The sequence below is a fragment of the Lolium perenne genome, chromosome 3, assembly GCF_019359855.2.
Source record: "Lolium perenne isolate Kyuss_39 chromosome 3, Kyuss_2.0, whole genome shotgun sequence".
Lineage (NCBI taxonomy): Eukaryota > Viridiplantae > Streptophyta > Magnoliopsida > Poales > Poaceae > Lolium > Lolium perenne.
The window spans coordinates 197,270,503-197,296,371 of NC_067246.2; the positions used below are offsets into that span (position 1 = coordinate 197,270,503).

At 45.1% G+C, this 25,869-nt stretch overlaps 1 protein-coding gene across 1 annotated transcript; it reads right to left on the bottom strand.

Moving 5' to 3' along the window:
• Positions 1-5,064: 5,064 nt before the first annotated feature.
• On the bottom strand, positions 5,065-6,436 carry LOC127343016 (uncharacterized). Its single transcript, XM_051369094.2, has one exon. It carries the CDS (start codon positions 6,316-6,318, stop codon positions 5,380-5,382), a length of 939 nt encoding a protein of 312 aa, XP_051225054.1. The 5' UTR covers positions 6,319-6,436; the 3' UTR covers positions 5,065-5,379.
• Between the last annotated feature and the right edge of the window lie 19,433 nt (positions 6,437-25,869).

Below are 25,869 nucleotides of genomic sequence, written 5' to 3' on the forward strand. Positions count from 1 at the left end.
CTTAAAAAATAGATGACGTGGCTTGCATGTAGAGTATTAATAAATGTTAGTGGGGGGTGATATGGACAATTGGATGGCTAATAGAAGATGATGTAGATATCTTGCGTGTTGATAGACAATTTAAATAATCCTTTAGTGGATTTTTTTTATAAAAGATATAGATTAGAAAGCGATACATGTACGATCGGTACACTAAGAATAGTCTCATATGCAAAGCTGAAAGGGTTTCCAGAGTGTTTATATACCATGCTACAGTCAAACCTAGCCCAGAGACGCGCATGACAGCGCAGTGGCTGTGCTCGGCAGTGGCCAGCCAGCCCGCCCGTGTTCGACTCCCAGGGGGAGCATATTTGCGGGTGTCTCACCGGGGGCTCTGGGTCCCTAATAAAATCCCCTCCACACATATGTGCCACAACTACTAGCTCCTAGGGACACTCAAATTATGTGTGCTGTGTGTATAGTTCTAGAGTCTAACTTGTGCACTAGTGGTGTGCGTGTGTGTGGTGTGAGTGTGGTGTTGAGTTAGTGCATAAGTTCAGATACAACAGCTGTAACACAGATCGAGGGGCCTCAAAAAAAAAAAAAAAAAAAAGTCAAACCTAGCCCACGAACGCGACGGAGAAATACCTGCTACATGGTACCACCTGTTCAAAGGCCCGCAACTCACCGTCCAGTTCCGGCTTAATGGCCCATTGGTGGAACGGAGGGCCAACAGGCCCTAAAAGCCACCAAGATTTATTTGTTTCCATTTTTTTCTTTCCTGTGGGGGGAGCAACTCCTTGTAAACTGGTCAAACATTTCCTCATCCATCCGAGCCGAGCATTTCCCTGGACCGAAAGGTCGCCGGAGTGCTCCCCACACCACAACTTGACATGTGCTCTCTCCCGGAAACCACCAACGGGGAAGACAACAAACAAGCAGAAACATGGAGCCGCCGATCGAGCATCGCACCGAGCCATAAACACATCAAAATCTAGTCGAGGAACACAGCACGAGCGACGTCAGCGAGTAACGCGCTGGCTGCTCCAGCGGGAAGCGCGGCACATGTGCGGCACGCACACGACGCGGCGGCCACCGGCAAACTGACAATCGAGCGGAGACCCAACGCGCGCCACCGTCGCCGGCGGACACGAATCCGAAGCCTTCTCGCCGCGTCCAGACAAGCGCGCCGGCGTCTTGCGCTTGTTCAGTGGCTCCTGCCCGCAAGCGGAATGGGCTGGGATGCCGTGCACGGTTAATCAAGAAGAAACTTCTACAGTTAGGCTGACAGGGTAGGCCAGGCCCGCGTGTTAATTTCGTTAAAAGACTATGGTAGGGATCATTAGAGTATAATATCTCCAACAGGCGCGTCATATAGGCCACGCGCTATATAAACCCCCGACATGTAGCGCCTGAGACCGAAAACGTTGTGTATACGGCACGGTGTTGTAATTTTTTTTTGACGTGGGCCGTTTTGCCCTATCCTGGGTGTTATAGTTTGAGCTCCGACTGCAGCGCGCGGTATCGCTCGACACATGCGCGAAGAAACCTGCTCTGAAAAATTTGCATCCCGAATATTTACCCTTATAGACGAGTATATGTAGAAGTACAAGAATCTTATAGAGACAAGGTAGAAGATAAACTATTCAAATATTTCTAACTGCCTAACAAGTTCCACTGACGTAGACTGATGTCACTCTGTTGTACTTTGGTCGTTACTATTTACGGAAGAATCACTTGCTAGTCATCTCGACACTTTTTTGTTTGTGCATGGTTGGAAAGCATGTCCGTGTTCGCTGAATCCATTGTCTAATCATAGCTTCCTAGAAGCTAGATCCGATAGAGTACGGTTGGCGTAATGCGGTAGATGATATACTTACCCTTCTAGATGAATATATATATTGGGCGTGTGTAAAAAAGACAAAATTCGGTGCTAAAACAAAGACTTTTCAGAAGATAAATTTCTCTTTTTCACGTAGACTACAAAAATATTATTTTTTTCGTGAAACTTGACGAACACAAATATATTATGGAGATGTACATGTAAATTTTTTTGTCTAATTTTTTTAACACTTGAAAATATAAATATGTTTTTATGATAGAGGGATCATACGCACCCGGGAGCCGAATTGAGTTTCTGAGTACAAGACAAGGTAGAAGATGAACTCGGCGCAGAAAGAAAAGATAGAAAGTGAACTACAAATTCTATACAAATATCTCTAACTGCCTAACAAGTTCCAATGACGTAGAGTGATGTCACTCTGTTGTACTTTGGTCATTTGGTGTTGTCGCCTGGCACCGAGTTGTTATCTGGAAATCTCGAGCTCAGTTCTAAACCCTCCACGAGCGATGCAAGCTGCTCAATGCCTGAACCGGACGAACAATGGCGCTGTACCCTGGTACCAGAGCTGTTTGGCCCGCATTGGCCAGATATAGAAACCAGCTAGCGTCGACCACGGCCCTTTCCTGGCTCCCTGTACGGCAAATGCAAAGTCGTTTGAACTTTGATGTGATGTTACAGCCTCACGGTACGGCAACCAGGGCATTGGCAGGGTATATGAATCCAAACCTACGAGTCACGAGTTCAGCGCCAAGATTGTACTGTATGATTGGTGCGTGTACACGACTGCGGCAACCAGGGCACACTGGCAGCGTGTTTGAAAACTTGCAAAAGATGCCACCATATTGAAGCAAGTTAACATGCATATCTCTTGTGTGCATTGTAGAAATGTCTTATCTAATGGATCATTCATGCCTTGACTGGTATGCGATGGCTTTGTCTGCTGAACCCAACTTATGCTCAGCTAATGTACTTGTTAGTAAAGGCTGATCTATTTAAGACACGAAATGTGTATGTTTTAATGTCCCACGCAATGCAAGAGATCACTACACAAAAGCCTTCCCTTATCTGTCGAAATTTTTGATGACATAAGCCAAAGTCGCATGCAAAAGTTCTTTTGACCGACATATAAGCTTTCTTGGCGGCTAACAAGGAGGCGGATAGAAATGTGCCTTGATAGCATCCATGACGGCAAATATTTGTGAAGTGGTACGTGGAAAGAAGGAGCGGCGCTTTTCTTGCCACGCTCGGGCGACGAGGGCATTACCAATGTGTGTCATCCGTTCTAAGTGATGATAAAAGTCGGCCCAATGCTGGAGAGTGGTCAAGCACATCTGGTTGCTTAGTGTGACCCCCCAAACACGGAGTCGGGCAGCTCTTTTAGGGGAAATCATTATGGGTCCTACGTGGTAGGTGGGCTACATTGCGCCATCTCTTTATATAATAAGACGCCTTGGCATGGTGTCGTGGTAGGATCGTAGGAGAGCGCGCAGTGAATCTGAAGTGCCTCGCAAAAAAATACGTCACATAGTGGAATCCAAGTTATCTCTAGAGAATTTTATTTGCCAGGTTGCGGCAATTAGCTGCGTGCATTCGATGCTTAAAACTCCTAGGTACCACCTACCGTGTTTTATTGATCCATAATGTAGGAATCATTTCCAAACAATGCCTTCCCATCAATAGATCGCTCATCTTGTCCACTCTCTTGCTCGGTCCCTAGTTCATAGCCCATAGGGCCGACCCCATTGATCATGTGTTGCATGATGGTGTCGCCATCCTCCTCATAGTATTCCTATGCATAAATGGATATTAGAAGCCGGTTTCACATGCCAACGACGACAAAAAGATATGTCACAAGCATACTGGGTTGGATGGCTCCAGACCTATCATTACATTGAAAGTTGAGTGGCACGGGAATGTTCATCGCCGAGTTCGTCCGTGGCCTCTTGTCATTCTCCTGCACTAACTCGCCAAGCTTAGGACTGCGATTGAGGGCAGGGGCATGCACTATTGGGCCATCTGGCATGACGAGATCTCCGGTGACATGGAACGGGAGCCGCTGAGCCGGGAGGGAGCGTGGATGTGCTTGACGATGATTGGTGCCTCATTAGGTCTAGCTGGCGACCAAGGTCGAATTAAGAGGAGGTTGTTCGCTCGTGGATGAGATCGAGCTGGTTGAAGAGGCGTCACGAACGCCGCCTCCTATGATCGTGCGCCCATGGAGACAGTGAGCGCCTCTTGCTTCATGATGATAACAACATGGATTGTGGCTTGGGAGGAGAAGATGTCGGTGTTGACCTTCGCTTGAAATGCCATGATGAGCTTGGCCTCTTTCTTGGCTTTGATGGTGGCTTTGGCTTCGGCCACCCGTGCGTTGGCGTGACGCATTGGCCAGCACGCTTCTTGGTCTCAAGAGCATGCTACGCCGGTGTCAAATCTTTATTTGGATTCATCTTAGTCTTGGGGGTGGCGGTGGTGGCAGGAGTGTCCGTCGTCGCTATCTAGGGCTTGGGCGGCTCCACCAACGAAATTCGTATGGGAGTGGAAGGAGAGAGAGTGGGTTATGTGCCATTGGCGGGAGGGTTAGGGCATCTCCATCAGGGTGACCCAAAACGGATAGAAGTTATTTGGTCTATTTGGGTCGCTCAACGTACAGAAGTTGGGCCGTGGTCCGGCTTGCTAGGTCAGTGCCCCAGCGTCACGATCCATTCGGTCCACGCTGGCCATTTTGCAAGGCCTAGATTGACCAAGCTGAAGACGTGCTAGCCACTGGCGGGAGGCCCCGAAATAACATGGGAGGACATGCACGCGGCATCTGTGGTGCAAATTTGGTGGAGGGATGGGTTGTTCCACGCAAATCGATCCGTTTAGGTCGCATCACTGGAGCATGTGCAGCCTGCCTATCTGTCCGTGCAGACTGTTTCAGATGGATCAGAACCAAGTAGGTCGCCCCTTGCAGATGCCTTAAGGACGCGTTGTCGCTACGACCATATTCCCGTCCCAATATGGGCTCGAAATGGGCCGTCGCGGATTGGTCTATGGCGCTCGGTTCGTCTGAGCCGTGTTCCTTGTTTACGCGAAATTTTTCGGACAGACTCGACCAATGGAGTACTTTGTTGCAACCTGTTTTATATGGTTAGACATCTAGTAGTTGTCACCGGCTACAGCTAGTAGTACTAAAGAAAGTGATGATGTCATAGTTCACAGGAAAACGTCAGCCAGCGAAGAGCAATGTCATGCATGTCTTTGGACGCATTCAAATCCGAGAATCATCGACATACAGCGCTTGCCGACACAAAAACTAACACAAATTATTCATACAATTCGAAGTGCTCAACTAGGGCCGTTGAGCCGTAGAAACAATATGAGCACCTCAACATTTCGATGGCACGACGCACGAGCAATGCCACCAACTCTACATTGTCATGTACATCTGGAAACTAGGACGAATTGAAACCCAAAACAATAGCGCGCACGCGATTGCTGCATCTACGTACGTGCGAACAGTTGATCCTGAACTAACAAACTACTACAAGGAACATCTTTAGCTTGGCTCTCTCTCACGCCTGTCCGAAGACGGCCTCCCAGACGTCCTCGAAGGCGGTGAGGATTGCCGGGTGGTGCTCTGGCGAGTTGAGCGAAAGGTACGACACCAGGAGCTCCTCCATCTTCCCCGCGCTGGCGAGGCGACGCTCCACGACCATCTCCACCATCGAGCTCCGAAAGTCCGCGTACGGGTTGCTCGACCGCTTCACCACCGCCATTCCCTCGCCGACGGCGCCAGCCTCCTCCTTGTTGTTCCACTGGTGGTGCTTAGCCGCCACGGAAGAGTGCCGCCGCGCACGGCGAGGCGCGTTCCTGTGGCTCTTCCTGGAGGTACGGCTGCTGTTGGTGTGGTAAAACTCGGACGTGGAGTCGGAGGAGAAGCTGAGGGACGAGAAGAGCGTCCGCGTCTCGGCCTCCTCGCCGCTCTCGTCGTCGGTCACGGTGGACGAGGAGAAGCTGTACGGCGTGGAGGCCATCGGCGGTCGCCGCCCACGCCCACTGGAGTAGTACGAGCAGTGGCGCCTTGGCACCGACGGAGAACGCGGCTTGCCCCTGCTCTTGCTCTGCTTCCTGGCATCGTTCGTCGGCAACGGTGACGACAGGCCGGGGACGTCGGAGCGGGCCGAACGGCGACCGGACGCCGTGCCGGTGCAATCGGTGGAGGCATGGACGACTGACGCGCTGCGGCGGCGGTGGCGGCGTGAACGGCTTCCTTCCTCGAGCTTGGTCCCCTGGTTGGTGCACAAGTCAGGGGAATGTCGTGGCTCTTGCCGGGGGTTGGCGGTGGCCTTATCGAGGCTAACGAAGGTGGTGGCCGATGTGGTTGTGGTCCTGGTCGTGTTCGTGGTGCAAGAAGAACGCACAAGGAGCAGCGCGAGCCTCTGCTTCAGCCGGCCAGCGGCGCCAACGCCGGTGCGGTGGTGGGGTGTTTTGTCCATGAACGGTGTGTGCATCGTGTACGACTGATCTCCGGGATAAAATCAAGGAGCGAAAGAGTGAGGAGTGTCTGGTTTTCGGGCAGTGGCTTTTGGTTTATAATCTCGAGCCGCGGCTTTGAGTGTGAAGCCGTCAGACGAGAGGGTTAAGGGAAGCAAGTGGGTAGCTAGAAAGAAAGAATCTGGCGACATTTGCCATGTGGAAGGTGTTGGCTGTAGGGGACGGAGAGCACGGGCGTTTGGTTGGAGAACAGAGGGTTTGTTGCATGTACAATCAATTTTCACTATTTTTGATATTGAAATAAACTATATAAAATATAAAAAAATGTATTTTTTGCGAATAGGACACTGCATTAAAAGAAACATCGAACAGTATAAAGTAGTCCAAGAAAAATATAAATTACAACGAATTTCTTGAGAAACCCTTCATTTTCAACCTCTAGACCGTGTCGACGGCGCGCTGACGCTGCTGCTTCTCCTTGAGTCGGCCTGAACAGTTGCGGACATGAAGTCGCCGAATGGGTCGAAAAGACCACATCCATCCCAGAAACGAAGAAGTAGGATAAACTGCCGATGAAGCTCCTTGATGATCCGAAGATCCCACAGCTAGACAAAATTCTCAAAGACCATACCACACCCACAAGCTTCTCGACATCGCCGTCAAGATGGGGTTGAAGCCGGGGAAACATTATTGCACGAGACGCCGCCACCACCACCTGAGCGCCGCCCCTACAAACAGAAAACCTACAGGGAACGAACCCCCAAAAACTGGGAAACGTAGCTCTCGTCAAGCCGCGATCCGCCGCACGTCCATGGCCCGAAGGCCACAGAGGCGGCCAGATCGGAGGCGGCGCCGACGGGAGGCAGAGGAACCCTAATCTTCTTTGGAGCGAAGGGGTACGGACGTGAGTATGCAACTTTTGTTTTCGTACGCCATAAAAACAATCTATTTAGATATACAACTTTGCATGTAAAATAAACATGATATGATATATCTATCTAGTCTAGTACTACAAGAATAACAATCCTTAATTCTAGATGCTAGAGATAAGTAGACACGTTACCTCCATTCCAACAAACAAAGCGTATAAATTTAGTCAATGTTAAATTTTGACTAGATTTATACACTTTATTCGTTAGAATGGAGGAAGTATAGAATAGTCTACGCAACTTTTTAAATGGCGGTATAGGTGTTTTATTGAAAGTCATGGAGTTTTATGCAGCAACACAAATGAAGATGCGAGTGTGTTCTCATAAACCTTATCGCATTCTCTCCCATACTAGATCTCAAGAGACGCGGTCTCGAATGGCTGCTCTCCCGATTTACCGTGCATGCTAAAAAGTGAGATGTAGAGGACCAAGAACCGGGCACAAAGCAGGTTGAATCACAAGATATAAGTTAATTGTTTCACCAAAAGCACACATGAACTTTTCTTTGGCTAGGTTGATGATATACTTCTAGTTGTAGAAAAAACAATTCGTTAGTCTATGGAATATTTTATTTGGACTTGCATGCAAAGTTCATAGTTTGATTCAAAGGATTTCATTGATTTTTTTTGTAGGATTATTGTCCTAAGGACATTTTTGTGACGAAAAGCAACAATAGAGAAATAAAAGAGTACAAATGACTCAAAACATTAAAAAAAACAATATAAGAGGAGACAACAGTTTAACCTATCCAAGAAAGAAGAGGAGAAAACAACACACCGACAATAATACAACCCAACAGCAAACGATGGAGTACTCAACTTTAGAGGTCTCGATGGATTGATAGAATGGAGAAGGACTTACACTTCCATCATATCTAACCAAGCAATGTGAGAGCCTTGAGCTTGGTCGTCTAGTTGCCACCCTACAATAGTCCTCAAAGAGAGGGAGAGGCATCACAAGGGAACCAAGTGATCCAAGTGCTGGGATGTGTCGCCGAGAACAAAAAATATAGAAGGAAACACATCCTTAACACTAGATGCATAATTGTGGAAGCTTGAGTAAGCACGTCGTCGGGCAATGTACTCCACATTCATTGTCTCCACAAGAAGCTCCGGCTCTATCTCATGTTCCGGCCCCGACGTCCTTGCTGGCGATGGCTCTGTCTCAATCGCCTCAGGCGAGGCGCCTCTGCCGATATCCACACATAAAGTATGGAGCACCATTGTTAAAGTGTGCGCCTCTCCTTCACCACCGAGGGGCAAGAAGTGCAGAAGACTATTGTTCTGAGTCATCCCCTTTATATAGGTTGGCGGTGGGTGAGGAGCCACTCACTTGTGGCCCAAGTTCTCAAACCTTAGCCCCAAGTCATGGGTCCCATCCACAAACTCTGCTCCCTATCCGGCTTAGGTCAACCTTTTATCGGCTTAAGGTCAGACGGATTAAACCCTTCCTGCATGAACTCCTTAAGTTTGTGACCCTGCAGGTTCATGGTAACTCATACACAATTATGAGTTAGACTCGAAATTGAATAGTCGGTAGCGGTCTTGCAGAGCATGTAGACCCTAGATATTGTTAAGTATTAGACAAGCCATCCTTGTGTCGATACATCTAAGTCCCTTTGCAGAAAGATATTGTTGTAGTGCTACAAATGAGTCGGTTGTCATCCTTGTGCAGCTTAGCTTTCTCTTATTGATCATATGGTAAGTGATTCCGTTTGACTAACACTTAACCAAGTAGAGCATGCTCATGTTTTAAATCATATCACTTGAAGAGGGTCTAAATAATATCTCTCTAAATTGAAAGGGGGAATCCCGTCTTAGCATTCCACGTCACACAACTTGCTTCTCAGAAGACTCAAGATCCACTTTTATAACTTCCAATTACGACTATCCTTCAACAAAGAGGGGTGGAAGGAGTTCCATAGGGACGAAGATGATATATAGGTTGGATAAGTGGTGTTAATCAGAGCCAGGACCACCGCGCGCTGGAAAACATGATGTTTGTCGTCCGATAGTCGGGGTGATGTGCTTTGTGTTTCCTTTGTTGTTGGTGAACTAATTAGCTTGTTTGGCTGCGCTAAACTAAATTCAAAGTTTATTCGCAAAAATAGAAATAACGAAATCCAAAGTTGTTTAGTGTTTGTGAACCAATTAGCTAGTTTTTACTATGGAAAACAAAGTTCATTGATAGTGTTAATATTGAATTCGTATTTAGTTATATGATACAATTATTATGTTAAATAATAGCAGCCAAAATAATTTATTTGAAACATATATTAGTGGCATTCCACTATGGACCCACGCCACTGGTATTACTTTTCTAGTAGTGTGTCAATGACGTGCCAGTGTGCCACTAGTAAAATATATCAGTGATGCCATTGTGGTTGCATTGTCAATGATAGTGCCACGAGGGGGTCCTTAAGACTAGGGTTACTAGTGGAACTAGATGACGGGATGTTCGGGTCGGTGTGAGTCGGCGATTTACCTAGGTTCACATCCTATTGATGGAGGATCGCTACGTCATGTTAGAATTTCAATATAAGGCACAAAGTACATATTACAATGATGTGTTCAGCGCTGCCCTAAAGGTTGTGGCTAGGCTGGCTTATAAAGGCGCCAAAACTTATGGTTAGATGGAGGTAAAGACCTAACCGATTACAGAGTCTACATCAGCAAGTATACCGTGAGTTATATTACAATTATTTCTTATTCTTGAACCTTCTAAAATCTGGCTCGGACCTTCTGAAAGAGCAAAGTCTAAACCCCGGGTTTTGTGTGTTTGATGACAACACTTGAACAATCTCACCGTGTGCTATGAGTATCCTTGTTAGATTTGCAAGTGCACGGTGACCTCGCTGAATACGTCAAGATCGGAGGACTGAAGCGTAGTTTATAGGTTTTCTGGTTTTGTGTGTGTATCGCGAGGTGACATGGTTGGAGAAGAAAAGAGGAGAAAACAGTTTTTGTCAGGCCGGTACTACCGGTAGCGGTAGTACCGCTACCCCTACTGGTACCGCCCCACGGTACCGCTCTGGTGTTCTACGCTGGAATTGACCCACAGAACAAGTTACGGTACCTTTACGGTACCTTGAGCGGTAGTACCGCTTGAGAGCGGTAGTACCGCCTGAGGTACCGCTTAAGTACCGTAACGGAAGTTATGGCCGTACCACTCTGGTACCGCTTCGGTACCGCTTGGGATCCAGTAAGCTCTGGAGACCATTGCGGTACCTCGAGTGGTACCGCGAGCGGTAGTACCGCTATGTGTCCACGTGGATAAGTTCTGTGGGATTTCGAATCTAGAGCGGTAGTACCGCTTCCCAAAGCGGTAGTACCTCTTCGGCGAAAACTGGAGATAACGGTTGGATTCGGGAGGGTCTATTTAAAGGGCCCTTCTTCCCCAACACAATTTCATATCTCCTCTCTCTCTCTCTCTCCTCCATTGTTGTTGAGCTTAAACCTTGAGGATCTCCCAAACCATCCAACCAATCTTGCCCGAATTTTGAGGAGTGGTGGAGGAGGCCCCGATCTATAGTTCTACCAAGAGAGATTTCACCAATTCGTTCTAGTCCTTAGTGGATCTTGGAGTTAGGGTTCCTATGGTGGGATCTTGGAAGAAGTGCACCTATGGAGCCTAGCTTGGTGTTGTGCTAGCCCCATAGGTTGTTGGGAGCCTCCTAGTGTTGTGGAGCTCACCCCAACCTTGTGAAGGAACCACCGCCTCGACCGGTGCCATAGTGGAGAAGGGGGAGCCCCTTCGTGGAGCTCTCTCGAGGAAGAAGGTGAGGCCTTCCTTCGTGGTGTGGCCGCCTAGCCTCTTGTGTGAGGCTAGCACCTCCTCAACGCAGATGTGCTCTCTTTTGTGAGGGGAACTGCGGGAAACAAACCTCGCCTCGTCTCCGCGCCATCCGGTTGTCCCGCTCCTTTCTCTTACTATCAAGCTTGTTCCTTTACTTGTTGCACTTGCCTAGGATACTAGGATCATCTCCACCACTAAAGCAATCACCTTTACCTTCCGCTTTGCTAAAAAATGAAAAAGACATAAAAATTGTGTAGCGTCCATTCACCCCCTCTTGTTCGCTACGATCCATTCAATTGGTATCGGAGCAAGGTTTTCTTTCTCGGGCTTTACCGCCTAAGAAATGGCCGAACAAGACAAGGTTGTGAATGGGTCACCTTCCCTTGAGCCACCCGCTCCATCATCTCCCATCGATAGCACAACGGCTACGTTGGATAACCTCAAGAAATTGGAGTCATCCATCATTAGCCAAATGAAGGCAATGATGATGGAGTTGGTTGCTCAAAAGCCAACCCCTATCGTAGATCCTAAGGGAAGTGCCGAGGATCCCCCACCAAAAGCTAACCAATTTCCTCTTGTTGATTTTGTTGCGCAATTGACAAAAGATCCACAAAAGGAAGGGCTTGGGGAGACCAGCACTTCAACAAAGGGGAAGGATGAGACACCGGTTGCGGAACGACTAGGGGGTAATCATGCGGTGCCACCACCAAGTGATTACACCATAAACGTTCCAATACCTATGCCACATATCTTATCGCATGGTTCACCACCGTTACTTGAATCAAATAGCTTTGAAAATTGGCAATTTTTAATGCGTTCTCATGTGCGCAGCGCTTCTACCGAGCTTTGGCGCATCATTGAGGAGGGCTATTCACCACGAGACCCAAAGAGCTTGACAAGAAGAGAAGTGGTGGATGACCAACTCAACGCCACCGCCATCAACATGATCCACAGGGCCGTCACGCCCAAGGACCGCGCTCATATTCGCTCGCTCAAGACCGCCAAGGAAGCATGGGATAAACTCGACAAGCTCTTCCTCGGAAATGAGAGCATCAAAAGCTCTCGTTTTGATGAAGTGAACAACATGGCCGAAAACTTCGTCATGAATGAAGGAGAGACCCCCGAAGAAATGTATCGGCGCCTCATCGCTCTCGCCGTACAAATGCAAGATCTTGGAGCAACGTTTGTGGATGACCATTGGAGCAAGCGCAACTTCTACAACGCTCTCCTCCCTTATGAGGAAGTGAAGTTGACGGCCATCCGCCAAAACGCCTCCTTCCATGCTATGACATCCGATGAAGTCCTTAGCGAAGTCATCGCTTTGGACATCTCCAAGAAGAACGCGAAGGATCTTGTTGCTCACGCCCACAACACCCGCAAGCCCAACCTTGCATTGAAATGAAGGTGCATGAGGCTAGTGAAAGCGATGAGGGTCCCATTGAGTGGGGTCTGGATGATCGCAAGACCAACTATCATGAGCACATGGCTCTCGTCGCCAAGAAATTTTGGGAGGGAAACAAGTCCTGAAGCACAAGACCAAGAAGATCACGTGATTCTCCAAGAAGCTTCTCCAAGAGCCCAAGGGAAGGGCATAGGGGGAGAACATGCTACAATTGCGGCGACAAGTATCATTTTTGTTGCGGATTGTATCTTTGAGAGAAGAGAAGATAATGGTGGAAGGCTTGTCCGCAAGGAAAAGTTCAAGTCACTCTCCAAAGGATTCTCCAAGTTCCCCTCCAAGCCCGATGACGGCAAGGTCTCCTTCACCAAGAAGCCAAGAGCCTTTATCATTCGTGAAGACTACTCCTCCGATGAGGATGAAGAACATGAGGACAAGAGCTCCAACAAGGAAGGAGAGGGAGTGGCCGCCATCGCCATTACCACTCCCTCTATCTCCCTCTTCGACTCTCCTAATGAGAACCTCATCACCAACAACGCCCATTGCCTCATGGAAAAGGTATCCTCGGAGGTAGAATCCCCTTCCTAACTCACATCTTCAACTAATGCTTTATCTATTGATGATGCCACTAGTCTCACCATTAAGCGTGAGATTGTGGGTTTGGATTCTTTTCTCACTAACATGCAAGGGGATACCAAGACTCATGTTGGGGCTCTCTTGGCCCAACTTGGTGCGGCTCAAGACCTTGTAGAGGAGAAGGAGAGGCTTGAAAGGGAGGCGGCGAATGAGATTGCCTCTCTCAATCAAGCACTTGAGGAACAAAATTTGCGCATGTCTCTTGAAGCTAGTGTCATCACCCTCGAAGACTCCAACAATGCTATCATCTCCCAACTCACCAAGGACCGAGACCATGCTCTTGGTTTGATGGGTGAGCTCAAGAAGAAGATGATTTCTCTTGATGAAGACAACAAGGAGAAAGATGAGAAAGACCCCAACTCTTTTCATGACGAGCTTGTTTATCAAGTTGCTTGTTTGAAGAGGCACAATGCTCTACTCTTGGAGTTCAATGCTCTTCAAGAAGAAGCCTTGGATGAGTATTACCGCTTTTGCAAGGAGAAGACCTCATGTTGCAATCATGAAGAAGAAATTGCCACTCTTGAGACCACCAAGACCAAGCTATTGAGTTTGAGTAGCATGCAAGAAGAGTCTTTGGGGGAATGCATCCGCATGAGCAAAGAGAAGGTCACTTGTTGTGATCATGAGGAAGAAATAGCCTCCTTGAAGAGGAGCGAAGCCAAGCTCATGGAGGTCAATTCCATGCAAGAGGAATCGTTGAAGGAGTACTTTCCCTTGAGCAAGGACCGCGCGTGTTGCAACCATGAAAGTGACATTGCCAAGATGGAGAGTGACAAGCGTCTACTCATGAAGATGAACTCTCTCCAAGAAGAAGCTTTGATGGAACATTTCCGGGTGAACAAGGCAAAGGAAGTCCAAGTGTTTGATATCACTCACCCTCACCCGGAGCATGAAGATGAGGTCAATCGTTTGAAGGCCAAAATTGATAGACTCCAAGTTCAAGCCAAGTACTTGGAAGGATTCATTGAAGCCAAAGATGGAGCCAAAGAGGGCTCTTACAATGAAGGAGGAGTGGCTACCAAGCCAAAGAGGAAGAGGAATAGGAGGACCAAGAAGAAGAAGAACAAGGCCGGGGAACATGGAGATCAACCATGAGGAAAGCGATGCTAGCTCAAGAAGGGATGGAGTACCCAACTCCGCCTCGAAGGGTTTCGCCGGCTCTAACAACCCTTCTCATGTTCTTTTTGTTGATTACTATGGACATATTCGTGCTCGCTTTATTGGTCCTCAAGAGGACAATGTTGATTGGACTATTTGGGTTCCCAAACCCCTTGTTACTAACATGATATGACCCACTGAAAAATGGGTACCTAAATCCTAGACTTGATTCCTTGTAGGACTATGCTTCCGATGGCGCTAAATGGGTGGTTGATAGTGGAGCTACAAGTCATATGACCGGAAGCAAGGATATTGTTGTCGTCCTCGAGCCATCTCACTCTACCGTTTCATATGGCGACAACACGTGCTCTAAGGTATTGGGTCTTGGCAAGGTGGTGGTAACACCCGACATCTCACTTGTGAATGTCCTCCTTGTCGAGACCCTGATACGTCTCCAACGTATCTATAATTTCTGATGTTCCATGCTTGTTTTATGACAATACCTACATGTTTTGCTCGCACTTTATAATGTTTTTATGCGTTTTCCGGAACTAACCTATTGACGAGATGCCGAAGTGCCAGTTCCTGTTTTCTGCTGTTTTTGGTTTCAGAAATCCTACAAAAGAAATATTCTCGGAATTGGACGAAATCAACGCCCAGGGTCCTATTTTCCACGGAAAGTTCCAGAGAACCAAAGAGGGACCAGAGGGGAGCCCAGGGGGCCCCACCCCACATGGCGGCGCGGCCAAGGGGGGGTGTGCCCCCTAGTGTGTGGGTCCCCCAGGACCCCTCCGAGGCTGCCCTTCCGCCTACTTAAAGCCTCCATCGCGAAAACCCTAAAACAATAAGCCACGATACGAGAAAAGTTTCAGAGCCACCGCCATCGCGAAGCCAAGATTCGGGGGACAGAAGTCTCTGTTCCGGCACGCCGCCGGGACGTGGAATTGCCCCCGGAGTCATCTCCATCGACCCCGCCGCCATCTTCATCGTCGTTGTTGTCTCCTATGATGAGGAGGGAGTAGTTCTCCCCTGAGGCGGAGGGCTCTACCGGTAGCTATGTGGTTCATCTCTCTCTCCCATGTACTTCAATACAATGATCTCATGAGCTGCCTTACATGATTGAGATCCATATGATGAGCTTTGTAATCTAGATGTCGTTATGCTATTCAAGTGGATTTTACTTATGTGATCTCCGGAGACTCCTTGTCCCACGTGTGTAAAGGTGACAGTGTGTGCACCGTGTGGGTCTCTTAGGCTATATTTCACAGAATACTTGTTCACTGGGTTATGATTTGAGTTGGATGTCTCTATGAAATTGTGGTGTGTTAGTACCTCCTATGAATGCTCACAGTGACAGCGTGGGGTGTTTATTAGTACTTGGGAATACATCTTTAAGGTTTGCTTTTGCAGCCGTACACGGTGAATTAGTGTTCGTTATCCCGCTGCGAGTAATTCAGAATAGCATAGTGAAGTGCTTATATTTATATTCCTTTATGATAACATTGTTGAGAGTGTCCACTAGTGAAAGTATGATCCCTAGGCCTTGTTTCTAAGCATTGAAACACCGTTTCCAACAAATTCTGTTACATGTTTGCTTGCTGCCATCTTTATTTCAGATTGCAATTACTACTTACAATCATCCATATTACTTGTATTTCACTATCTCTTCACCGAACTAGTGCACCTACACATCTGACAAGTGTATTAGGTGTGTTGGGGACACAAGAGACTTCTTGTATCGTAATTGCAGGGTTGCTTGAGAGGGATATCTTTGACCTCTACCTCCCTGAGTTCGATAAACCTTGGGTGATTCACTTAAGGGAAACTTGCTGCTGTTCTACAAACCTCTGCTCTTGGAGGCCCAACATTGTCTACATGAATAGAAGCGTGCGTAGACATCAAGCTATTTTCTGGCGCCGTTGCCGGGGAGGTAAGGTAAAAGGTATTCACATCCTCCGACTACTAAGCTATTTCCTAGCATTGTTGCCGGTGTGTGAGTGCTCGAAGCTATTTCCTTTAGATCCTGAAATTGCATCTTTTTGTTTCTTGTTTTTATTTCACTAGTTAGGCTTAATGGAAAACAACAAAAAATTAGAGATCTTTATGAAATTTATCTTGAGTTAGGACATGAGGTGTTTGAAGAGAAAATTAAAAAACCTATGGAACTTTATATGCATGCTAATGGCAATGTTATTAGTATGAATGCTTTGAACACCATTGTTGCTAATGCTATGGAAAATTCTAAGCTTGGGGAAGCTGGTTTTGATGAGCATGATATTTTTAATCCCCCAAGCACGGAGGACAAAATTTACTTTGATGATACTTTGCCTCCCATTTATGATGATTACAATGATGACTATCATATTTTCAGTCCACCTACTATTGAGGAGAAAATTAATTATGATTACAATATGCCTCCTATATTTGATGATTATGGTGATGAGAATAATAATGATAGCTACTTTGTTGAATTTGCTCCCACTACAATTAATAAGAATGACTATGCTTATGTTGGGAGTAGTAATTATTTTATGCATGAGACTCATGATAAGAATGCTTTATGTGATATTTATATTGTTGAGTTTGTTCATGATACCACTGAAAGTTATTATGAGAGAGGGAAACATGGTTATATGCATCTTAATAATATTAAGTTTCCCCTCTTTATGTTGAGAATCTTGAAGTTACTCGTGTTTTACCTTTCTATGCTTGTCACTTTGTTCTTCATGAACTTGTTTATTTACAAGATTCCTTTTCATAGAAAGTGGGTTAGGCTTAAATTTGTTTCATACTTGCTTTTTGATGCTCTCTTTGCTTCAACTCTCATTCTTACGAGTGCATCATTAAAATTACTGAGCCCATCTTAATGGCTATAAAGAAAGCACTTCTTGGGAGATAACCCATGTTTTTATTTTACTTCTGCACTTTTGTTTTATATTTGTGTCTTGGAAGTTGTTACTACTGTAGCAACCTCTCCTTATCTTTATTTTATTGCATTATTGTGCCAAGTAAAGTCTTTGATAGTAAGGTTGATACTAGATTTGGATTTCTGCGCAGAAACAGATTTCTTGCTGTCACGAATTTGAGTAGGATTCTCTGTAGGTAACTCAGAAAAATCTGCCATTTATGTGCGTGATCCTCAGATATGTACGCAACTTTCATTCAATTTGAGAATTTTCATCTGAGCAAGTTAAGTGCCCCAGAAAAATTCGTCTTTACGGACTGTTCTATTTTGACAGATTCTGCCTTCTATTTCGCATTGCCTCTTTTGCTATGATTGATGGATTTCTTTGTTCCATTAACTTTCAGTAGCTTTGGGCAATGTCCAGAAGTGTTAAGAATGATTATGTCACCTCTGAATATGTGAATTTTTGATTATGCACTAACCCTCTAATGAGTTTGTTTTGAGTTTGGTGTGGAGGAAGTTTTCAAGGGTCAAGAGAGGAGGATGATACAATATGATCAAGAAGAGTGAAAAGTCTAAGCTTGGGGATGCCCCCGTGGTTCATCCCTGCATATTTCAAGAAGACTCAAGCATCTAAGCTTGGGGATGCCCAAGGCATCCCCTTCTTCATCAACAACTTACCAGGTCACCTCTAGTGAAACTATATTTTTATTCCGTCACATCTTATGTGCTTTACTTGGAGCGTCTATATTTTTTTATTTTTGTTTTTATCTGAATAAAATCGGATCCTAGCATTCTTTGTTTGGGAGAGAGACACGCTCCGTTCGTTCATATGAACACCGGTGTTCTTAGCTTTACTTTTAATGTTCATGGCGATGGTTGAAAACCGCTTCGTTCATTGTTATTTGGTTGGAAGCAGAAAATGCTTCATGTGGTAATTGGTATATGGTCTTGAATAATTTGATACTTGGCAATTGTTTTGCTCAAATAGATCATGTTTAAGCTCTTGCATCATGTACTTTGCACCTATTAATGAAGAACTACCATAGAGCTTGTTGAAACTTGGTTTGCATGATTGGTCTCTCTAAAGTCTAGATATTTTCTGGTGAGGTGTTTGAACAACAAGGAAGACAGTGTAGAGTCTTATAATGCTTGCAATATGTTCTTATGTAAGTTTTGCTGTACTGGTTCATACTTGTGTTTGCTTCAAACAACCTTGCTAGCCAAAGCCTTGTATTGAGAGGGAATTCTTCTCGTGCATCCAAATCCTTGAGCCAAAAACTATGCCATTTGTGTCCACCATACCTACCTACTACATGGTATTTCTATGCCATTCCAAAGTAAATTACTTGAGTGCTACCTTTAAAATTCCATTCTTTGTCTTTGCAATATATAGCTCATGGTAAAATAGCTTAAAAACTATTGTGGTATTGAATATGTACTTATGTATCTTATTTCTTATAAGTTGCTTGTTGAGCGGTAACCATGTTCCTGGGGACGCCATCAACTATTTCACCCTTGTTGAATATCATGTGAGTTGTTATGCATGTTCATCTTGTCTGAAGTAAGGGTGATTTATCATGATCAAATGGTTTGAGTATGCATATTGTTACAGAAGAAGAACATTGGGACGCTAACTAAAGCCATGATCCATGGTGGAAGTTTCAGTTTGGACAACAATCCTCAATCTCTTATGAGAATATTATCTGTTGTTGAATTCTTATGCATTAAAGAGGAGTCCATTATCTGTCGTCTATGTTGTCCCGGTATGGATGTCTAAGTTGAGAATAATCAAAAGCGATAAATCCAATGCGAACTTTCTCCTTAGACCTTTGTACAAGCGGCATAGAGATACCCCTTTGTGACACTTGGTTGAAACATATGTTATGCAATGATAATCCATGTAAATCCAAGCTAATTAGGACAAGGTGCGAGCACTATTGGTATTCTATGCATGAAGCTTGCAACTTATAGGGTGTCTTATGCATAACACATGTGAATTATTACTACCGTTGACAAAACTGTTTCTATGTTTTCAAAATGAAAAGCTCTAGCACAAAAATAGTAATCCATGCTTCCCTCTGCGAAGGGCCTTTCTTCTACTTTTATGTTGAGTCAGTTTACCTACTTCTTTCTATCTTAGAAGCAAACACTTGTGTCAACTGTGTGCATTGATTCCTACATACTTTCTTATTTGCATTCATCATATTACTTTGTGTTGACAATTATCCATGAGATATACATGTTGAAGTTGAAAGCAACCGCTGAAACTTATATCTTCCTTTGTGTTGCTTCAAAGCTTTCTACTATGAATTTATTGATTTATGAGTTAACTCTTATGCAAGTCTTATTGATGCTTGTCTTGAAAGTACTATTCATGAAAAGTCTTTGTTATATGATTTAGTTGTTTAATCATTGTCTTAACCATTGCTTCGAATCCCTGCATTCATCTCATGTGCTTTAAAATAGTATTGATCAAGATTATGTAAGTAGCATGTCACTTCAGAAATTATTCTTTTTATCGTTTACCTACTCGAGGGCGAGTAGGAACTAAGCTTGGGGATGCTTGATACGTCTCCAACGTATCTATAATTTCTGATGTTTCATGCTTGTTTTATGAAAATACCTACATGTTTTGCTCGCACTTTATAATGTTTTTATGCGTTTTCCGGAACTAACCTATTGACGAGATGCCGAAGTGCCAGTTCCTGTTTTCTGCTGTTTTTGGTTTCAGAAATCCTACAAAAGAAATATTCTCGGAATTGGACGAAATCAACGCCCAGGGTCCTATTTTCCACGGAAGGTTCTAGAGCACCGAAAAGGGACCAGAGGGGAGCCCAGGAGCCCCACCCCACATGGCGGCGTGGCCAAGGGGGGGCGCGCCCCCCTAGTGTGTGGGTCCCCCAGGACCCCTCCGAGGCTGCCCTTCCGCCTACTTAAAGCCTCCGTCGCGAAAACCCTAAAACAATAAGCCACAATACGAGAAAAGTTCCAGAGCCGCCGCCATCGCGAAGCCAAGATTCGGGGGACAGAAGTCTCTGTTCCGGCACGCCGCCGGGACGGGGAATTGCCCCCGGAGCCATCTCCATCGACACCACCGCCATCTTCATCGCCGTTGCTATCTCCTATGATGAGGAGGGAGTATTTATCCCCCGAGGCTGAGGGCTCTACCGGTAGCTATGTGGTTCATCTCTCTCTCCCATGTACTTCAATACAATGATCTCATGAGCTTCCTTACATGATTGAGATCCATATGATGAGCTTTGTAATCTAGATGTCGTTATGCTATTCAAGTGGATTTTACTTATGTGATCTCCGGAGACTCCTTGTCCCACGTGTGTAAAGGTGACAGTGTGTGCACCGTGTGGGTCTCTTAGGCTATATTTCACAGAATACTTGTTCACTGGGTTATGATTTGAGTTGGATGTCTCTATGAAATTGTGGTGTGTTAGTACCTCCTATGAATGCTCACAGTTACAGCGTGGGGTGTTTATTAGTACTTGGGAATACATCTTTAAGGTTTGCTTTTGCAGCCCTACACGGTGAATTAGTGTTCGTTATCCTGCCAGAGAGTAATTCAGAATAGCATAGTGAAGTGCTTATATTTATATTCCTTTATGATAACATTGTTGAGAGTGTCCACTAGTGAAAGTATGATCCCTAGGCCTTGTTTCTAAGCATTGAAACACCATTTCCAACAAGTTCTGTTACATGTTTGCTTGCTGCCATCTTTATTTCAGATTGCAATTACTACTTACAATCATCCATATTACTTGTATTTTACTATCTCTTCGCCGAACTAGTGCACCTATACATCTGACAAGTGTATTAGGTGTGTTGGGGACACAAGAGACTTCTTGTATCGTAATTGCAGGGTTGCTTGAGAGGGATATCTTTGACCTCTACCTCCCTGAGTTCGATAAACCTTGGGTGATTCACTTAAGGGAAACTTGCTGCTGTTCTACAAACCTCTGCTCTTGGAGGCTCAACACTGTCTACAGGAATAGAAGCGTGCGTAGACATCAGACCCTTGGTTACAATTTACTCTCCGTTCATCAAATTGCTCGTATGGGTCTATGTACTTTTTTTCGATGAACATATGGTGGTCCTCTTGTGGAGCAAGACACTCCGTGTAGCCTTTGTTGGATATGTAGAGAACGGGTTGTATGTTGTTGATTTCTCCGGAAAGACAACATCTTCCGCTCTTTGCCTATTCGCTAAAGGTGACAAGGGTTGGTTATGGCATCGCCGACTAGCCCATGTCAACATGAGGACATTACAAAGTCTCCACAAGGGTGGCCACATTCTCGGACTAAAAGAAGATGTCTCTTTTTGCAAAGATCGTGTTTGTAGGGCTTGCGTAGAAGGAAAAATGCATGGAGCTCCTCACAAGGCCAAGACAATCATCTCTACCACAAGATGCTTGGAGCTTCTACATGTCGATCTCTTCGGTCCACCGTCTCATGAAAGTCTTGGAGGGAAGAAGTATTGCCTCGTCATTGTTGATGACTATTCACGCTATTGTTGGGTATTCTTCTTCAAGTACAAGAGTGAGACTCAACGGACCATGATGGAGTTTGCCAATCAAGTTCAACGCAAGTACGACACCAAGATCCTCACAATAAGGAGCGACAATGGAACGGAGTTCAAGAACTACACCTTGGATGACTTCCTCGGCGAAGAAGGAATCCAACATCAATACTCCACGCCATATACTCCCCAACAAAATGGGGTCACCGAAAGGAAGAATCGAACCTTGATCGAAGCCGCTCGAACAATGATGATGGAGTACAAGTCCAACTACAACTTTTGGGCGGAAGCTATCTCTACCGCATGCCATGCTACTAATCATCTCTACTTTCGCAAAGGTCTAGAGAAGACACCATATGAGATTCTCACCGGCAACAAGCCCAACGTGTCATACTTCAAGGTCTTCGGATGCAAGTGCTATGTGCTTGTCAAGGACACACGTCTATCCAAGTTTGATTCAAGAGCTCAAGAAGGAATTTTCGTTGGCTATGCTACGGATTCTCACGCCTATAGAGTCTTCAACAAGTCAAATGGGCGAGTTGTAGAATCTTGTGATGTGACATTCAATGAAGATGATAGATCTTTGGAGGAGCAAAGTGCTTCTTGTGAGAAAGGAGATGCAATTCCCCCGGTTACCTGATACGCGTACAGCACGCGTCCGTTGGGAACCACAAGAGGAAGGTGTGATGCGTACAGCGGCAAGTTTTCCCTCAGTATGAAACCAAGGTTTATCGAACCAATAGGAGCCAAGAAGCACACTGAAGGTTGATGGCGGCGAGATGTAGTGCGGCGCAACACCAGGGATTCCGGCGCCAACGTGGAACCTGCACAACACAAACCAAATACTTTGCCCCAATGAAACAGCGAGGTTGTCAATCTCACCGGCTTGCTGTAACAAAGGATTAGATGTATAGTGTGGATGATGATTGTTTGCAGAAAACAGTAGAACAGTATTGCAGTAGATTGTATTTCAGTATAGAGAATTGGACCGGGGTCCACAGTTCACTAGAGGTGTCTCTCCCATAAGATAAACAGCATGTTGGGTGAACAAATTACAGTTGGGCAATTGACAAATAAAGAGGGCATGACCATGCACATACATATTATGATGAGTATAGTGAGATTTAATTGGGCATTACGACAAAGTACATAGACCGCTATCCAGCATGCATCTATGCCTAAAAAGTCCACCTTCAGGTTATCATCCGAACCCCCTCCAGTATTAAGTTCCTAACAACAGACAATTGCATTAAGTATTGCGCGTAATGTAATCAGTAACTACATCCTCGAACATAGCACCAATGTTTTATCCCTAGTGGCAACAAGACATCCATAATCTTAGAGGTTTCTGTCACTCCCCGCATTCACGGAGACATGAACCCACTATCGAGCATAAATACTCCCTCTTGGAGTTACAAGCATCTACTTGGCCAGAGCATCTACTAGTAACGGAGAGCATGCAAGATCATAAACAACACATAGACATAACTTTGATAATCAACATAACAAGTATTCTCTATTCATCGGATCCCAACAAACACAACATATAGAATTACAGATAGATGATCTTGATCATGTTCGGCAGCTCACAAGACCCGACAATTAAGCACAATGAGGAGAAGACAACCATCTAGCTACTGCTATGGACCCATAGTCCAGGGGTAGACTACTCACACATCACTCCGGAGGCGACCATGGCGGCGTAGAGTCCTCCGGGAGATGATTCCCTTCTCCGGCAGGGTGCCGGAGGCGCTCTCCTGAATCCCCCGAGATGGGATTGGCGGCGGCGGCGTCTCAGTAAGGTTTTCCGTATCGTGGCTCTCGGTACTGGGGGTTTCGCGACGAAGGCTATTTGTAGGCGGAAGGGCAGGTCAGGGGGCCACACGAGGGGCCCACACTACAGGTCGGCGCGGCCAGGGCTTGGGCTGCGCCGCCCTGTGGTTTGGCCACCTCGTGGCCCCACTTCGTCTTCTCTTCGGTCTTCTGGAAGCTTCGTGGCAAAATAGGACCCTGGGCGTTGATTTCGTCCAATTCCGAGAATATTTCCTTACTAGGATTTCTGAAACCAAAAACAGCAGAAACAAAGAATCGGCACTTCGGCATCTTGTTAATAGGTTAGTTCCAGAAAATGCACGAATATGACATAAAGTGTGCATAAAACATGTAGATATCATCAATAATGTGGCATGGAACATAAGAAATTATCGATACGTCGGAGACGTATCAGCATCCCCAAGCTTAGTTCCTGCTCGTCCCGAGCAGGTAAACGATAAACAAAGATAATTTCTGGAGTGACATGCCATCATAACCCTGATCATACTATTTGTAAAGCATATGAGCTGAGATCAAATCATTCAAAGCAAGTATCTATATTGACATAAGAGATGATAATGCAAGAGTTAGACAAGCTAGAAGTTTTCATGAACTATTGCTTTAAAGACATGCAACCGTACAAAGTTCATTAAAGATGTATTAAGTATTCAACATAGAAGTTCTATCCTTCATTCCAAGCATCAAGTAAATTTTCACAACATAAGAAGGATTCAGTCAAGTAAACATAAACATGAACGTCATGAATCAACTGTTTCGAAGTCTACTCAACCGGTGAGCGCAAGCATTTGGTATTAGCACCAGGATGTTATGGCATAAAGAACGTTAATGGGGGTTTGGAAGGCCAAATGGAAGAAAGGCTTGCAAAGCTGTAAATGACCATTAGACAAGAGGAAGCCTTATGATCGAAGCTATGCAAGGAGTAGTGATTGCCATGCAACGGATGCACATAGAGCTATATGTGTATGAAAGCTCTCCAATGGAACTAGTGGGGGTGCATCCAACTTGGTTGCTCACGAAGACCTAGAGCACTTTTGAGGAGGCTCATCATTGGAATATACAACCCAAGTTCTATAGTGTAAATTCCCCACATAGTTATACTAGTAAAACATGAAAACTCTCTCATATGAATGTAGGTGCTAAACATGAGCACAAATGATGACTATGAATAATGCGGGTGCTAAAACATGAGCACAAGTGTGGATAAAAGATAGTAATGCTGCCCCCTTTTTCTTTATTCTCATTTTTTTCTTTTTCTTTTCCTTTTTTTTTCTTTCTTTTCATTTTTTTTTCTTTCTTCTCTTTTTTTTTTCTTTTTGATGGCCTCCACGGCTCTTTTCATTTTTGGGGGCAACATCCTAATATGACAACACACTTTTTGGTACAAATAACTCATAATGAATGAAACATGATGTATGAAACTGTATGCCTCTGCCAGTGTAGCAGGATGTGCAATGATCTAGCGTAACATGGGTAAACCACACATCAGCTGTATATGATCATGCAAAGCAATATATAAATAATAAATGACAACATGGCATGTAATGTAAAAATGGATGTTGCATGGCAATATATCTCGGAACAGCTATGGAAATGCTGTGGTAGGTAGGTATGGTGGCTGTTTTGAGGAGATGTATGGGCTTATGTGTAGGAGAACAAGAGAAAGTTCTCCCACGGGTTTGGATGTACCGGCGAAGTATGCACAATTCTCAATGTGAGCAAAAGACAATGCACAGTACCGAGGAGGCTAGCAAATTTGGATGGTGGAAGTGCCAAAAACCGTAGCTTAACATTAGTCAAAAAGAACTCACAAGCTTATTGCAAACAACTAGCAGGTTCATCATTAAGAGCATGATTAAAATTTACTCCAAGGAGGGCCGTTCACGGTGGCACAAGTACCCCGCTAGCTCCCTCGACTTTCAGCACAACTTAGTTATTACGATGAACTCTCAGACATGGAAAGCTATCAAGTCCAACTACACCTTCAACTATTTAAATAGAGTTTGTAGTACGGCACAAGCTTAAAGACAACAATCCACTACTAATTTTAACTTATTTATCCAGCAAGCATTACCATCTAAATATCTCAAAACATTTGCAAAGAATAAAGTTATCAAAGCTCAATGTCCTACAAGTATTTTATTATATATTACCACATGCAACATTTCCCGTTTCCAACCATACAACAATTTAACGAAGAAGAAACTTTGCCATGAATATTATGAGTAAAGCCTAAGGACATACTTGTCCATATGCTACAGCGGAGCGTGTCTCTCTCCCACAAAGTGAATGCTAGGATCCATTTTATTCAAACAAAACAAAAACAAAAACAAACCGATGCTCCAAGAAAAGCACATAAGATGTGATGGAATAAAATATAGTTTCAGGGGAGGAACCTGATAATGTTGTCGATGAAGAAGGGGATGCCTTGGGCATCCCCAAGCTT